This window comes from Catharus ustulatus, chromosome 4, assembly GCF_009819885.2.
Source record: "Catharus ustulatus isolate bCatUst1 chromosome 4, bCatUst1.pri.v2, whole genome shotgun sequence".
In the NCBI taxonomy this organism is placed as follows: Eukaryota; Metazoa; Chordata; class Aves; order Passeriformes; family Turdidae; genus Catharus; species Catharus ustulatus.
The window spans coordinates 71137928-71152244 of record NC_046224.1 but is presented as its reverse complement, the minus strand read 5'-3'; the positions used below and the strand labels follow the sequence as shown (position 1 = coordinate 71152244).

At 50.6% G+C, this 14317-nt stretch overlaps 2 protein-coding genes across 10 annotated transcripts in view; one reads left to right on the top strand and one right to left on the bottom strand.

Moving 5' to 3' along the window:
• The window catches only part of WASHC1 (WASH complex subunit 1), a 38632-nt gene extending 31215 nt beyond the window's left edge, over positions 1 to 7417 (top strand). For all 5 annotated transcript variants that reach the window (XM_033057051.1, XM_033057050.1, XM_033057052.1 and 2 more), the window contains 7 exons: positions 1942 to 2078; positions 2843 to 2978; positions 3848 to 4052; positions 4523 to 4687; positions 4905 to 5063; positions 5667 to 5735; positions 6276 to 7417. In XM_033057051.1, the coding sequence (XP_032912942.1) occupies positions 1942 to 2078; positions 2843 to 2978; positions 3848 to 4052; positions 4523 to 4687; positions 4905 to 5063; positions 5667 to 5735; positions 6276 to 6427 (1023 nt within the window). In that variant the 3' untranslated portion in view covers positions 6428 to 7417. The remainder of the gene's footprint in view (positions 1 to 1941; positions 2079 to 2842; positions 2979 to 3847; positions 4053 to 4522; positions 4688 to 4904; positions 5064 to 5666; positions 5736 to 6275) is intronic.
• Positions 7361 to 14317, bottom strand: part of DDX11 (DEAD/H-box helicase 11) — a 38143-nt gene continuing 31186 nt past the window's right edge. The window contains exons 24-26 of one of the 5 annotated variants that reach the window (XR_004417621.1): positions 8130 to 8770; positions 7820 to 7974; positions 7361 to 7692 (exon numbers count right to left, since the gene is read on the bottom strand). Coding sequence is in view for 1 of the 5 variants with exons in the window: in XM_033057039.1 (XP_032912930.1) it covers positions 8726 to 8770 (45 nt within the window). In the remaining 4 variants the exon portion in view is untranslated. Of the gene's footprint in view, positions 8771 to 14317 lie in introns of all 5 variants that reach the window. The other 4 variants (XR_004417622.1, XR_004417620.1, XM_033057039.1 and 1 more) reach the window with 4 other exon arrangements.

Sequence of the window (14317 nt, the reverse complement as noted above, 5' to 3'; positions counted from 1 at the left end):
TGTCCTTGGGGGTGTGATCCTGCCAGGTGCCAGACCCCAGGCTGAGGCGTCTGAGCATTCAAGCACCCCCCTATGACTTCAGTATGTCAAGATTGCCAAACTTTGGCTTAAGAATTTAATGTTCCTATAAGAAAACTAATTTTTAAATGGCACCTTGATTTGTGGAATTCACGGTTGCAGGATATTTTTGACAGTGTGTGGTTGTTCCAAATTTCAGAACAGATCTAGGTACTAGAGTAAGACTAGCATTTTGATGGCATTTAAATTAAAAGGATTATATTTCAATTTCAGAATACTCATGCTTAGTGATTTTGTAACTGCCTTAGATGAAGTTTGTAAGCAAATGTAGGTAATGGTTGCTTTCTCACTACACCCTTAAAGTGATGCACAATCTTCCAGTGATAAGTGAAATCTCCAAAAAGAGAATTAGAAAAATATATCAGTTACTTGAGGGCTAAGTGTGTCTGAACAGTTCTAGCAAAAAAAGTCAGTACTCCCTCATGCTTAAAAAATTAAACATTGGGAAATGAATATTAATGATCAAAAGAACGTTCATTTTTGAGTCTCTGCTCTAAATAAGAATTTATATATTTTTGCCCATTTAATTCTATAAAAAATAGAAGGTGTTAATTTCAATGTATTTTTCACAAGCTGGAACTTGAATTAAATCAAAACCTTACAGGTCCTTTCTTAGAGCATTTTACAGTCTCAGAGCATCATATAAACTCTTAATGGATTAACTGAACTGTGACTAAGCCATTTCCTTGGATTTCTGGCTACCAGGTTCAAGACTGCAATTTCAATCAGCTGGAGCTGTTTATGTCATTGAGATGTGGTCTTAAAACTGAACCACGAGTGGTCTCCATTTCTCCCATACAAGTACAAGGAGGGGAGAGGGACTCAGAGAATGGGGTGGTGCAGGATCCTGCAAGTAGTGAGGCAGTGAGAAGCTGTGGACAGTATTGGGAGTCATCCTCTGGTGGCCAGTTATTGACAGACAAAGTGCTCTGGTTTCTCCTGGTATGAACACTGACTGCCTTGTAGTTGCTGCTTGCCTTAGTTGTGAAGAAAGAACTGTGAAGAGTTATGAAGGAGCTGAGGAAGATCTGCAGAGGGGTCTGAGGTGGAGGTTTGTTCATCCCAAACTGTCTGTGTTCAGGAACTGATGCCTTTCTTCCCACTAGAGCAGTGCTGTGGGTGCTGAGCTTCATCCCCCAGAGCATGTGGCAGCGGGCACTGTCATGCCAGCTGAAACACTGCTCTGATGTGGGATGGCAATTCCTGTGCTCTTTAAAAGTCAAGCAGTTCAGATGTAATAAGTACCTTTCGAAAGGGAGCTCCATATATTATGCATGAAGTTTTAGAACTGAGAGAGAGAAGATTTCAGTTCATTAGAGTTGAAAACTCATGCAAATCCCTCAGGCTTTGCAAAACCATCTGGCACACGTTCCACCCTGTGCACTCCTTTCTGCCTCATCTCTTCCTTAGTGCAGGCAGTCTGCTCTTTCCTAACCGCTTTTTCCTTTGCCTTCCCTGTGTACCCCATCAGTGTGATCACAGCACTTAAAACATCAAGTGAAGGCAACAGAGAGGTGAGATAATAGAGATGTGTGGGGAACTCTGCCATGAAAATGTGTCCAAAACCCTTTTAGGCTGTGATGGTTGATCCTTACATCTATCTGCACTATATGTGACTATAGAGTTGGAGTGGTGGTTTTATGACCCATCCACAGCACCAAAAGCACTTGCCACAAGTCTGAACTGCTGACACTTCTCATGAGTGTGGAGTTGCAACGTTGTCCATGTGCTTCCTAGCTCAAAGGGAGGTAGAGAGGGAGCAGTAGGGTTCCCAGACCATACAGCATGGGTTGTGGTAGCTGGGGAGAGCTGCCTCAGCAGCTGTTTCTAGTGTCTTACCACCTTTTATCTGTCTTCTTGCAGGAAAAGCTCAAGTATTTCCCTGTGTGCGTGAGCACCAAAATTCACCAGGAGGATGATGCAGAAGAAGGCCTTGGCAGCCTTCCCAGGAACATCAGCTCCCTCAGCTCCCTGCTACTCTTCAATACCACCGAGAACCTGTGAGAGCAGGAGCAGTGCTGTGCTGCTCACCTGCCCCTGTTTGTCCTCAGAGGAGCTTTCCCATCCCCAGGGGTAGCAGTGACTGCTTGCTTTCCTGGGGATGTTACCTATCAGGATCTTGATAGGACAGGGTTTGGTACCTCTAAAGGCATTTAGATATACTGTCACTCATGCCCTTCTCTTCCCTGTGTGCCAGCCTAGGTACTGCTTCATCTCCTGACAATTCCTCACAGCATTACTTTACTGCTTTTACTGCTTTAATGTCTCCACCACCTCCCTCACTGCAGTTTCCTTTCCCACTGGGCTTTGCATCATGGTTCTTCCTTCTGCTTTTATTGAAGAGCTGCTTTAAGCTCTTCTTGAGCTTTCAGCTGTTGGACCTGCTCTTTCTTCTCCTGAGCCATGCATCATTTCTCCTTTTTGTCTGCCCTCCTGGACCTGGAGTGACAAGTCACTGGTGTCCTGCTGCAGACTGTAGGATGGTTTCAGGCAGATGGTGGAAAGGGGAGAGCTTGGTCATGGTGGCACTACAGTGGGGCTTTGCTTTAAAATGAGTTTGGAAGCTGTGCTGGCAGGGTGGGGAGCTGCTTGCCTCCTGCTTGTGGGGAAAGGCAGGAAAATGGAGCTAAAAGAAGGAACCTGGAAGGTTCCATCTGTACCAGTGAAATCAGGTCCCTGCCTCCAAGGCCCTCTTGTCTACACTGTCTCTTCTGGCCTTGGCTCTCAAGGCAGCATCACTAAAACACTTGTTCTGTGCCCTTAGGTACAAGAAGTATGTGTTCCTGGATCCTCTGGCTGGAGCAGTGACCAAGACCCATGTGGCTCTGGAAACAGAGACAGAAGAGAAGCTCTTTGATGCACCTCTCTCCATCACCAAAAGGGGACAGCTGGACCGACAGGTGAGGTGCAGCTGCTTGCACTTCAGAGGCTTGTGCTCAGCTCTCTGAAAAGAAAGGGCTCCCATGGAGTGGTGAGCAGGTGGGACAATAGCCCCTTACAGGGCTGCAGAACACCTCATTTGTCAGAAGGACCTTGCCTGGTTTTGAGCTTGAGGTCCTGGTGTGATCTTGACGGGTGGGACAAAAGCCCCACACTTGGCAGGCGTTTCTCTCTGCTCAAGCCTTTGTGGAGTGGTGAAAGGACAGTAATGTGATATGGACTCACCTTGCTGCTTGACCTCAGGGCTGTAGGGGGGTTTGGAGGATCTGTCACTTGATCAGCAACTCGGTTGTGCCAACTCCTGAGCCTCCTGCAGTCTGAGGGTGAGGTGCCACTGCTAGAAGCTCCCTGGGGTGAAGTGTGATCCCCATCATTCCTGTTGGGAAGGGCTGCCTGCTGGTGCAAACAGAAGGGCCAGCCAGACTGAGAAAAGAGCTGTGCACCAGCCCAGTTGCCACAACATGTGACTGGTACCTGACACTTTATACAGGCCATCCCTAGGGTGTACCAACTACTGCTGTGGTGCCTGTGTGTTAAACACAAAAGCAAACCCCTGTAACTATTGACTTGGGCTTCTGCATTTTAATCTTTGACACTATCCTCTTCTGGATGAGAAGGGACTGGTTTATTTAGGCTGCAGCAGTTAGTGTATGAACCCTTCAGAGTTCGCTTGCTACTATGAAACTAAGAAGAGTCTTGCACTTCCTCCTCCGGCAGTTACCTTTCCCAGGGTACACCAGCCCAGGTCTGATTGCTGCCAGATTGTTCCCTGCAGTGCCCCTGCAAACACACAGTCACTGCCTTACCTTGTTGGTTTGAGTTTTTTTAGGTTGCTGAAAATTACTTCTACGTGCCAGATCTGGGCCAGGTCCCTGAGATTGATGTGCCCTCCTACCTGCCAGACCTGCCTGGCATTGCTGCAGATCTCATGTACAGCGCTGACCTGGGCCCTGGCATTGCACCCTCTGCCCCCAGCAGTGCTATTCCAGAGCTGCCTACTTTCAACACTGAGTCAGTGGAGCCTTTGCAACCAGGTATTTGCAATCCCTGATCCCAGGACCCTATGAAGGAGGAAGGCAGGGGTTGCTAGAAAGTGGAGACAAGGGAGGAAGTTCCTTGGTAGAAATTTGAAGATGGATGGATGATGGATGTTGCACCTCTGGCTTGGGTCTGAGTGAAGGCTGCATCCTGCTCAAGTTCTGGCCTGACTGCAGCCCCTTTACCTCACTCCTCCTCTCTCTGCATGACTGGGGAGGAGGGAGCACAGTGTGCAAGGACTGAGTGTGTGTCAGCCTGGTGAGATGCCCTTGTGTGCGTGGGATGCAGCTGGGGAGGGAGAGCAGGGAAATCCCAGACTCTGCCTGATGTTAAGAGATGGTGCACAGGGCAGGAGTGCTCTACTGCAGGTGCTGAGGACTCTGATCTGGGGTGTGAAGCTCTGAGTTGAAACTCTCCATGTGCCATCCTCTGGGACTCCTCAGATACAACTTCTTTCATATTTCAGATCTTCAAGGTGCTGAGCTATTGCCACCTCCTCCCCCTCCACCTCCTCCACCGCCTCCTGTTATGCCAACCCCGGTACCTCCTCCACCGCCTCTGCCCCAGCCCACAGCACCCTCGGAACCAGCTCAGAGAGTGAGCGAGGAGAGCAGCAGCACAGTGCCTGCAGGTAAGGGCTGGGCTCCTCCACAGCTGCACCAGCCTCCTTGCCTTCAGCCTGTGTCTTTGGGGCCCCCCTGTGCCTTCCCAGCCTTCCAACAGAGTGGAGGCTGCAGTGGGAAGAGATGCTGTCAAGCTACTGGAGTAGCCCTTTCCATGGGAATTTGGCTGGGCCTGTAGCTGATGCACTGACCCAGGTCTGCTGCCTGTCCTTCCTGTCTCTGCAGCTTCAGTCCAGGGAGCCCCAAAGGAGGTGGTGAATCCCTCTACTGGGCGTGCCAGTCTCCTGGAGTCCATCCGCCAGGCCGGGGGCATTGGGAAGGCCAACCTGCGCAGTGTCAAGGAGAGGAAGCTGGAGAAAAAGAAGCAGAAGGAACAAGAACAAGGTACTGAGGCTCTTTGGCAGAACTGGTTTTCCTTGCCCAGCCTGGGGAGGTGTGGGTCTAGGGGCAGGCAGACAAGTCAGGAGCACAGTGAGCTCACAGAGCAGAAAGGAGTTGTCTCTCCTCACAAGCTGATGTAGGTCTCACATGTTCACCACTCAGCCAGAGCTCTGTGAACTTGCTAAACCCCACTGGCCCTAAGGGCATCTGTCTCAGGACTTCTGGAGAAGGTTCACACGTGATGCACAGGACCAGGCACACAAATGAAACCCTGGGGGCCAAATGGGACAGGGCTGAACCAGTTTAAGCACCTTGGCTGAGGTAGCTGGGAGGGGATTGATGGAGCTGCTTTGGCAGAATGAGACAGCAAATGCACAGCCCCTCAATGAATGGCACTCACAGTTTTCCCCAGAAGGTGAGATTAACCCTGCTGTGCCTGGTGTTTTCCTGACCTGAAAATGGACTGTAGTTTTGGGGTGTCATACAAAATCAGAGGTTTGGAGTTTGTCTCTTTAATCTGAAGGCAGTATTGCAGGGAAATGCTTTTGCCATAGTGCTTAGATTGGACTAATCTTTTCTTCACTGACTTGTGCTGCTCTGTTTCAGTGAGAGTTACAGGACAAGGTGGAGATTTGATGTCAGACCTCTTCAACAAGCTGGTGCTGAGGCGCAAAGGTACTGTCCTAGGATGGGGGCTGCTCCTTTCACCTAGCAAAGAGGGAGAGCACTCCCTGGCACACGAGTTGTGTCTGTCACAGCCTTGGAAACAGGAACAGAGATTTTCCTGTGTACCACAGTATAGGTGGGAGTGTCTTTACAGAATGAGCAGAGGAATCTCCACCTTAAGTCCAGCTGGAGGCACTGGAGGGGTTTTAGGGGATGGACCCTGAAAGCTACCTGTGAAGAAGGGAGAGCAGTGTCTTTTTTTTAATCCAGCTGGGCCCACTGCCCATATGAGATGGCCTGAGGCCATAGCAGGTTCCTGGGGCATTTAGATTGAAGGTCACACCTCAGCACTGTGGGGACAAGAGCAGGGACTTGCTCATGGGGAGCTGTAGTTAAACGAGATCTTGGCACAAGTCTGTGACAGCATTAAACGTGCTGGCTGTTCTGGATACCTGGGTGGTGAGAGCATGGCTTTCCCCCTCCCTTTGCTGAATCTCTTTGGTCTCTAGTCACCAGGTGTCACTCACTGGTGATTTCCTTCCCTCACAGGTATTTCAGGGAAAGGACCAGGAGCCTCTGGGAACACGGATGCTCCTGGCAGTCCAGCCGGTGCCTTTGCTCGTATGTCAGACTCAATACCACCCCTCCCACCCCCACAGCAGCCTGTAGGTGAGGAGGATGAAGATGACTGGGAGTCATAGATGGGATCCATTGACTATTGGTGTGAAACTGTTGCTGTCTGAAAAAGTTCCATGAAATTGAAGGAAGCAGGTCCTTACTGCCTTCACTTTGGTAAAAGTGGGAAGTGTCATCAATTAAGAGTGTGTAAAGGGAGAGCCCAGCTGTCCAGCCATACAGCCCAGCACTACTAGCCACAGGCTGGAGGGCACCGGCTGCTAGAAGCAGGTGCTCCCCTCCCTGAAGGCAGAGCTTGTGCAGACAGTGGAGTTTGGACCTACTCAAGGGGCAGGTGACTCACAATGGAAGTTTCTCAGAGGCAGCTGTTCCTTTCCCTGTGGGGCTCATTAACATACAGGGAGAGGGTACCAGCTCTGTGCCAGAAGTACTTTCTTCCTTGTGAAGAGCCTGGAGAGGTAGCATCCAACTGCTGAAACTGGAGAAGAAGCAAACAAAGCCCCTGGGACAAGACTTGCTCAGGATGACAGGAGGTACCTGTGGCTGCCCCTGGTGTTATTGCTGCCCTCCAGCACTGATCCATAACCCTGGAAAGAACCCCAGGAAAGTTAAAAGTTACTTGGAATTCATAAACTTAGCGGCTAAAAAGAGCAGAGCAATCCTGTGCTTAAGCATCATTGAAGGAGAAGTGCTGTATTGTGCCCATATCTTTATTCCCCTTGAAAGAATGAACTGCTTCAATCTATTGATCACTTGAAACAAGGCAGAAAGAGGGTCAGAAGAAATGCTACCCGCAGCTGCTCCATTGCCACTCTGTGTTACTCCAGCATGACATAAATTAGTGGCCTGCTAGTTTACAATTCCTGTGAAAAGCTCAGTGATGGCACTGGTCAGTCAGGCCTCCCACACTTGGTTCTTGATGGGAAAAAACCATGTGTTCAGTCCAAGTAATGACTCCCCATACTGAAGTGTACTTAAATAACACTCGCCATACTGGAGTGTTTTTATGAAAAGTATTTAATCAATTTAAATAAAACCTTCACAGCTGTAAACAAGTAGGTGCCTGCTGTTATTGTCTTCAGCTGCCTCAGACCTACAGCCAGTTTCCCTCCTGGCTGGGTGCTGAAGGCTGTCTCACCATCATAGCACTCGGATACTGAACAGAAAACATCCACAAAGGAGGCAGAAGGCAGAGATTTTATGAAGTCCAAGGAACAGAAAAGCAGCAACTTGTGTAACTTTACCTAGTCTTCAGAGATGTAAGTCACAATGACAAATAGCATGTGCTCTCTGCTCCACCTTACAAAGCTTCCAGCTTGCCTCGGTGGAACTGGGAACACACAAAAGCAGGCAGTTTGTCCTTGCCCTTACTCTAAAGGGAAGGCTTGGAAAAGGTCCAGACAAGGACAGTGGGGAACAGTGTTGGTAGCAGGACACAAGATATGACGAGTTCTGACCTTTCTTAACTCGGCAAACGCGGATCCAAAGGCAGGTTTCACCTGGGTCCTCTCCCTGATCCACTGGGGCAGTTTGTTGAAGATGGCAGGGCGCGCGTACCTGTGATCCAGGAGCACGATGCTTGCAAAGTCCTGCTGATGGCGAATGGCTCTGCCTGTACAGAGCATAAACACAAACAATGGCCCAGCCACTTGTGTGTTCTCAGGCAAGGAAGATCATGTTCCCATCATCTGCAATGCACCCTTTTTCCTACCCTCCTCCTTCAGTGTATTTCATATCCCCCAGCCCGCCCAAGGAAGGATGAGTTACCTATCGACTGGTTTACTGCCTTCATGCACAGGTTTTCAATCAGCACTCTGCTCGGTGCCTGGCCACCAGCTCTGGGCTGGAAAGAAGAAATAGGCAAGTCTGAACACAAGGCAGATGTAAATCAAATTGGCAAGTCTTAGTGACAAAGTGAGGTGAGTACTTTTACTCCGGCAGGGTGAGCCAGGCAGAGCCCAAGCTGAGAGTAAGGAGGGACAGAAGAAAGGCTGCAGTCAGAAAAGCATGTTGAGTATTCACAAAGAGCCAGCCCAAGGTCCCCTTGAAGGCAGAAATCTGTCCCCAGGTACAGCACCTGCAGTGAGCAGTGAGAAGGGACAGATGATCCTAGCAAGCAGCTTCTACCACCCTGGCACCCCCACTGGCTTGGAGGGTCCTTGCTCCCCTTGGAACTCAGAGATGCCAGCAAGTCCTGGTGGCATTTCCCTCCACCAAACTTCCTCCCTGTGTTTAGACCTGTTCAGGAGCAGCCTGGAGAAGGCTGTGCTCTCAGTAGCACACTGTCCGGGAAATGAGAGCAAGCTCAAAGAAAATAAAACCTCTGAAGGCAGCTCTGGGACTCATGTGCTGGAAAGTTAGTACTATAAAGTAGAATTGAAAGAGACAGAGGTGTAAGTGGCTCTTACCATGGTTTTGTCAAGCCAAGTCATTTTTTCCTGGAGGAAAATCCCTGGGAGCAATAGTGTCAGGAGGGTGAGTGATGTGCTTGTGACATGTTCAGTGGGGTGGCAGCAGCAGGTCCTGCCCTATGGCCTTGGCAAGGTGTACGTAACACTGTGTGCAGAGCACAGACACCTCTATCACTGTGAGTACACAGTGATAAAGCACCTTGCTGTTCAGCTGAGGTGGCCTTAGGTTTGGTGTTGGTCAGAAAAATATTTTAGTACAGTTCTGGTAGGAAGAGTCGGTATGATCCTTTGGGGATGTGCTGTTCAGGCATATGCAGAGGTGATTTTTTTTTTTTTTTTTTTTATTAGTAAGAGAGAATTCTTTCTATTTTATCATTTAAGCTAAGACTTGGGGTGATAGAGTTGGCACCCCAGAGATGCAGGGCGAGGTGAGGATGCCCCGGGGTGTTTTAGGGACAATGAGCACCACGGTGAGGACGGAGCGAGCCCGCGGCCTGTGCAGCGAGCGGGCAGCGGCGGGCAGCGGCGGACCGCAAGGGCGGGCGCGGCGGGTGCCGCAGGGGCGGGGTCCGGGCCGGCTGCGGTTCCGGCCCTGCCCACGCCGTGTCCGCCCGAGCGCGCCCCGCCGCGCAGAACGCGGCGCTCGCTGCCCTGCGGCCGTCGGGAGCGAGATGGCCAGAGCGTGGCATGGGCGAAATCCCCTTGGCTCGGGCGGCGGCGCCCGGAACCAGCGAGCGGCGGCTGCAGGTGAGTGGCCGGAGGGCAGAGCGGGCTGCGCAGGGCCCAGCTGGGCCGGGCGGGATCCACAGGGATGTGCGCGCTTGGAGCGCTGGTACTGGGGCCCAGCTGGGCCGGGATCCACAGGGATGTGCGCGCTTGGAGCGCTGGTACTGGGGCCCAGCTGCTGCGGGGGAGGAGCTTGTCCCGGGACTAGAGGCTCTATGGGACCGCGTTTCACGAAATAAAGCTCCTGCCGCCTTCCCAGCTGCCATGGAAACGTTTGTGGGGCGGGCCGAGCCCCGTTTTCCGGGAAGCAGCGGGACGGGTGTCCCTGTGCCACCCCTGTGGGTCGCAGAGAGAAGCTGCTGCTGTGGCTGCGGCCGAGGCTCAGTGGGGAAAACTGAACAGTCCTGATGGAAACCGATGGCAAAACAAATTTTCTTTGGTTTTGGACTTTCCAAAAAGGGGTTTTTTTGTTGGTTTTTGGGGTTTTTTTTTTTGGTTGGTTGGTTTTGGTTTTTTACATTTTCCCCGTGAGCCCACCTGTGTGCTTTGTAGGAAGCAGGAACAGGAGACAGAAGGGGGAATGGGGACAAAGGCAATTTGTTACTCCAGAGGGGACAAGTTTATTTATATTTATTTCCTGACCCAGCTGGAATGATTTGAGTCTCAGGAGGCACCTGGGAGCCTCCTTTTGTGTCCTGGATGGGGCTGTGGCTCTAAAAGCGGCAAAGGATGGAGCAGAGGTGGGCAGAGGAGTAGTGGTTGTGATCAGTGATACCTTGGGGATTTGCATCTGGGAACAGCCATGATTTTCCTGATAGGAGTCCTGTAAACTGAGAGTCCGTGAGAAATGAGAATACTGCAGCTGGGGTGCTGAGAATGGAGAGGCTGCAGGGAATATTGCCTGGTCAGTCTCCTGCTGTCCCATCTCTAATGCTGTGCTGGCACCGAGTCACCTCATTCTGATTTAACCTGTCTTGAAATATGCTTAAATTACAAATGGGACCACAAAATGGACATGGGAACCTTCATGTTCCTAAGGGAATGCTTTAGGGATGTGCAGCTTCTGAACTGCACAAATAATTCCCTCTCCCACAGAAACCTGCTGGGTGGTGGTTCTGGGGCAGGAGTGTTGGCATCTTCAGTGCCACCTTCACAGGGATTTATTTTCCTTGGAGCTCTCAGGATGGGGAGGAAGTGCTGTTCGTGCCCCACTGGGAAAGCACGCAGCAGGATCAGTGGTGCAGCTGTGTCTTTGCCCTGCTCTCTGCACTGTTCCAGGGATGCCCTGGAGTGCTCTGGCTCATGGCAGCATAATCTGTGTGTGAGAGCTTCCCGTGCCTGTGCGTGCTGCTGGGTCACTCACTGGGCATCCCATGGAATCCCTGAGGTTGGAAAAGCCCTCTGTGATGCTGAAATGCCCCCAAGACAAACCTTCCCAAGCTGGAAGCAAAGTGACAGGGAGGGAATTCCAGGAGGGTGGTGGGAACAGCTTTTTCCCAGGTCTGGACACCCTCAGGGCAGGGGTGATTTTGAAATGTTTGTCTGCAGCTCCCTCCCTACACGAGAGCTGCCTCAGCCTGGATGAGTGTGAGGATATCTCGCTCTTCCTTAGGGCTTGGAGCGTGGCAGGGTGCAGAGCTCATGGTACATCTTGTTTAAACACTTTGAATATTAAAACGTATTAAAACAGAGACTTTGAGGAAATAGCACACAAAAGTCCATATCAAGCCTAGCTACAAGCTGTCCTTATTAAAGATCCATATTGATGGATGTTTTGTCTAACTATTCTGAGGCCAGAATGTGTCCAAAAGCTTTGCTAACCCCTTGTCTTCTGCTTGGTAGGGACAGCGTCTTAGCCCAGGTCTCGGGAGCTGTGTGCACATTCCTCCCTGGAGCAGGGAACCCCCGTGAGGAGGAGCCAGAGATGGGGGCATCGAACCAGGTAAGGATCTGTTTCTATTTGGTCATTGTTTTTGCTGGCTTTAATGTCAGGGCTGCAGTGTTCCTTCAGACCTTGTGCACTGCACCAGCAGTTCCAGCTGCTGGAGTGGGGCTTTCAGCCTCATCAGTGTCCTTTGAAATCAATCATTTGGTTTATTTCCATCAATCTCTCGGGTTTGTGGAGCTGTGCAAAGGCTCAATCCCATCTGTACAAAATCCTGGGCAGTGTTTCCAGCAGCAGGGGCTGGAGGCATCAGGGACTGCCTTTAGAGCCTTGCTCTCCCCTTGGGTTTTACAGAGGGTGACAGACTCTGCCCTAAAGGATCCAATGTTTATTTTGAACATTGATCCTACAGTTCAGGTAACAGGGATTAGAGTCAGTTCTTGGGCCCAACACAGATTTTATCCCACAAAAATGGTTGATTTAAAACTGAACTTCATGAGATAGTACACAGATGATGCACTGGGATCTTGGGGTTCATAGTAAGCGTTGCCAGGTGATTTTGGGAGGTTGAACTGAAGTGATCTCATGGATGAGAGCTGCATCTCCCCTGCTGCTGGCAGAAGAGGCAGAGCTGGGACAGCACAGCTCCTCCATTCCCTGGTTCCACAAAATCCCGTGTTTTTCTTCCTGGGGCTACTGCGGGCGTTGATCCTGTAAGCTGCAGATAAAGGCTGTGCTTACTGCTGTACAGAGGTGGTTGTCACACTGGACCTGGTCCTTCGACTGGGAAGTTTTACTGAGGATGTTGTTACAAGGGAAATGGCCCTTTGTGCAGGAGGTTCTGCTGCGGCCCTTGTACCAAGGCACCTGATACTTTATGTGGGATGTGCCACTGAGGATGTTACAAACCCTTGGTGCTCAGTGTGGGGTGTTCACGTGTATTTTTATGGTCTAAAGGCATTTCTTGTGCCCCAAAAGCCACAAGGGACCTGCCAGAAGCAGGCCTTCATTGCATACCTGGGATTTCAATTTGCTCCTGGATTCTTCCCTCAAATCTTCTCTCAGGTTCCTGTGCCAGAGGGGCTCTGATCCCAGAGCCATACAGAGTCTGGTGCCTTGAGAAATGTAAACAAAATTGGCCAAGTCTGTCAGGAAAGCAAAAACATCCTGGGGTTTGTTTGGCCAAAGATGGACCATGAAGATGTCTGCACTAGCAGTGGGGGTGAGTGCTGATCCTTTTTGGGTTGTGTGTGGGTGCCTCTGGCCCCTCAGAAGTCAGGGCAAGGCTGAAGGAGGAAGGGAAGCTGCCACAGCTGCAGGTGAGGGCAGTATTGGCTGTTTCAAACTGCTTGGTGCAGCACTGGAAGAACAGCAAGAGCAGCTTTCCTCCTTTCTCTTCATCAGTGCGCAGAATATGAAGCTCCACTGAGTTGTCTTTTATGGGTTGTTCTCTGGTTGTTGTTTTTTCTGACTTTTTAATGTATCTCCAAGTGGGGCACTGAGGAGCAAGTTGCTGATTCCATGATTTCTGACTGATCTATTACAGAAATGGGCATCTGTGTGTGCACGTGCTTCCTGGCAAATCCAGATGGGGCCTGGAAATCCTAAGTGAGGATTTCCAGCCTTGACTACACAGGACACAGGCTTCTGAAAATGGAATTAACCTTGGCAGAAGAGCAGCTGTGAAGGGAATCAGAACAAAAACACAGGTAAGCAGGAAAACCAAGTACAGTGGTACTTCTTGGTCCTGCTTGCACCTCCTGCTTCTGCCTGCTGTGAACACTCGGTGTTGCAGCTCATGTAGTTCATTTCAGTGTTTGTGGGGTTTGGTTTTTGTGGTCAGGCCCTCTCAACAACTCCCCTCCTTTACTGGACACATCCCTGGAGTAGGACCAGACTCACTTTTACCCTGGAGGAATTCTCTGCTCCTCTGGGGAGGGGCTGAAGCCAAGGGTTATGAGCAAAGGAAAACAACCAAGCCATGGGCATTCTGTCCTTGGTGCATGCAGCACCACCTCTTCTCCAAGTTCCCAGCACTGATGAATCTAAACAAGAAAATGCCTGCTCCTTCACTTCTCCACTCTCCCCCCACACTTCCCCTGCTCTTAGCCTTGGTGTGCCAAAGTCCTGCTTCCTTGTAATGTCTGAAATAGTTAGGAATAAAAATGCTGGAAAAGGGCACTCTGAATTGATGTCACCTGTCATGGATAAAACCCCAGAGTGAGCAGTCAGAGCACAAGTGTCAAAGCTGGGATCCTTGGACTTGTGCAGTGGATTTAATTTTCTTTTCCTCCTCTCTTTCAGGACAGGAAAAATCATTACACTCCTCCCATCTTTGGCCAAAGCTGTGGTGTTTGAGCAGCCAAAGCCAAGAGGCTTCAGCACCAGGGCTCTACCCTGGAGGGCTCCTGCTCCTGTCTGTGCTGTGGGGTAAGTCAGAGGACGCAAGGTTCCTCTTTTTCTCCCTGCTGGGAGTCACTGCCATGGGAATCTGGGATCTGGGTGAAACTCCAGCTCTCCTGCTGTTCAGGGGTGCAAGGTCTGAGGGACTGTGTTTATCTTTGGCTTTGCAGGTGAGCAGGAACAAGAGGAAATGGGGTGCCAGAGCCCTGTCCCATCAGGCTGAGTTTCCCTCTGAGGACAGAGAGTCCAGGCTGAGGTGAGATTGCCAAGAGTGCTGGGATGAGAAATCCAGGGAGCAGGGAGGTCAGAATTGCTGCTGCTGCTGGAACCATTGCCTTAGGTCTGCTCCCTCTGTGTCTGTGCCAAGTGGGATTTGTGCTGGAGAGAGAGGTGCTGTCAGGAACAAAAGGTGGAGCGAATCCTCTCTGGGGATGTTCAGAAAAGGACTGAATAGCACAGAAGGAGAGTAGTTAGAAACTCTGTCACTATTTCTCCCAAAACTGGGGTGGAGCAGTGATGGGAGTGTTTGG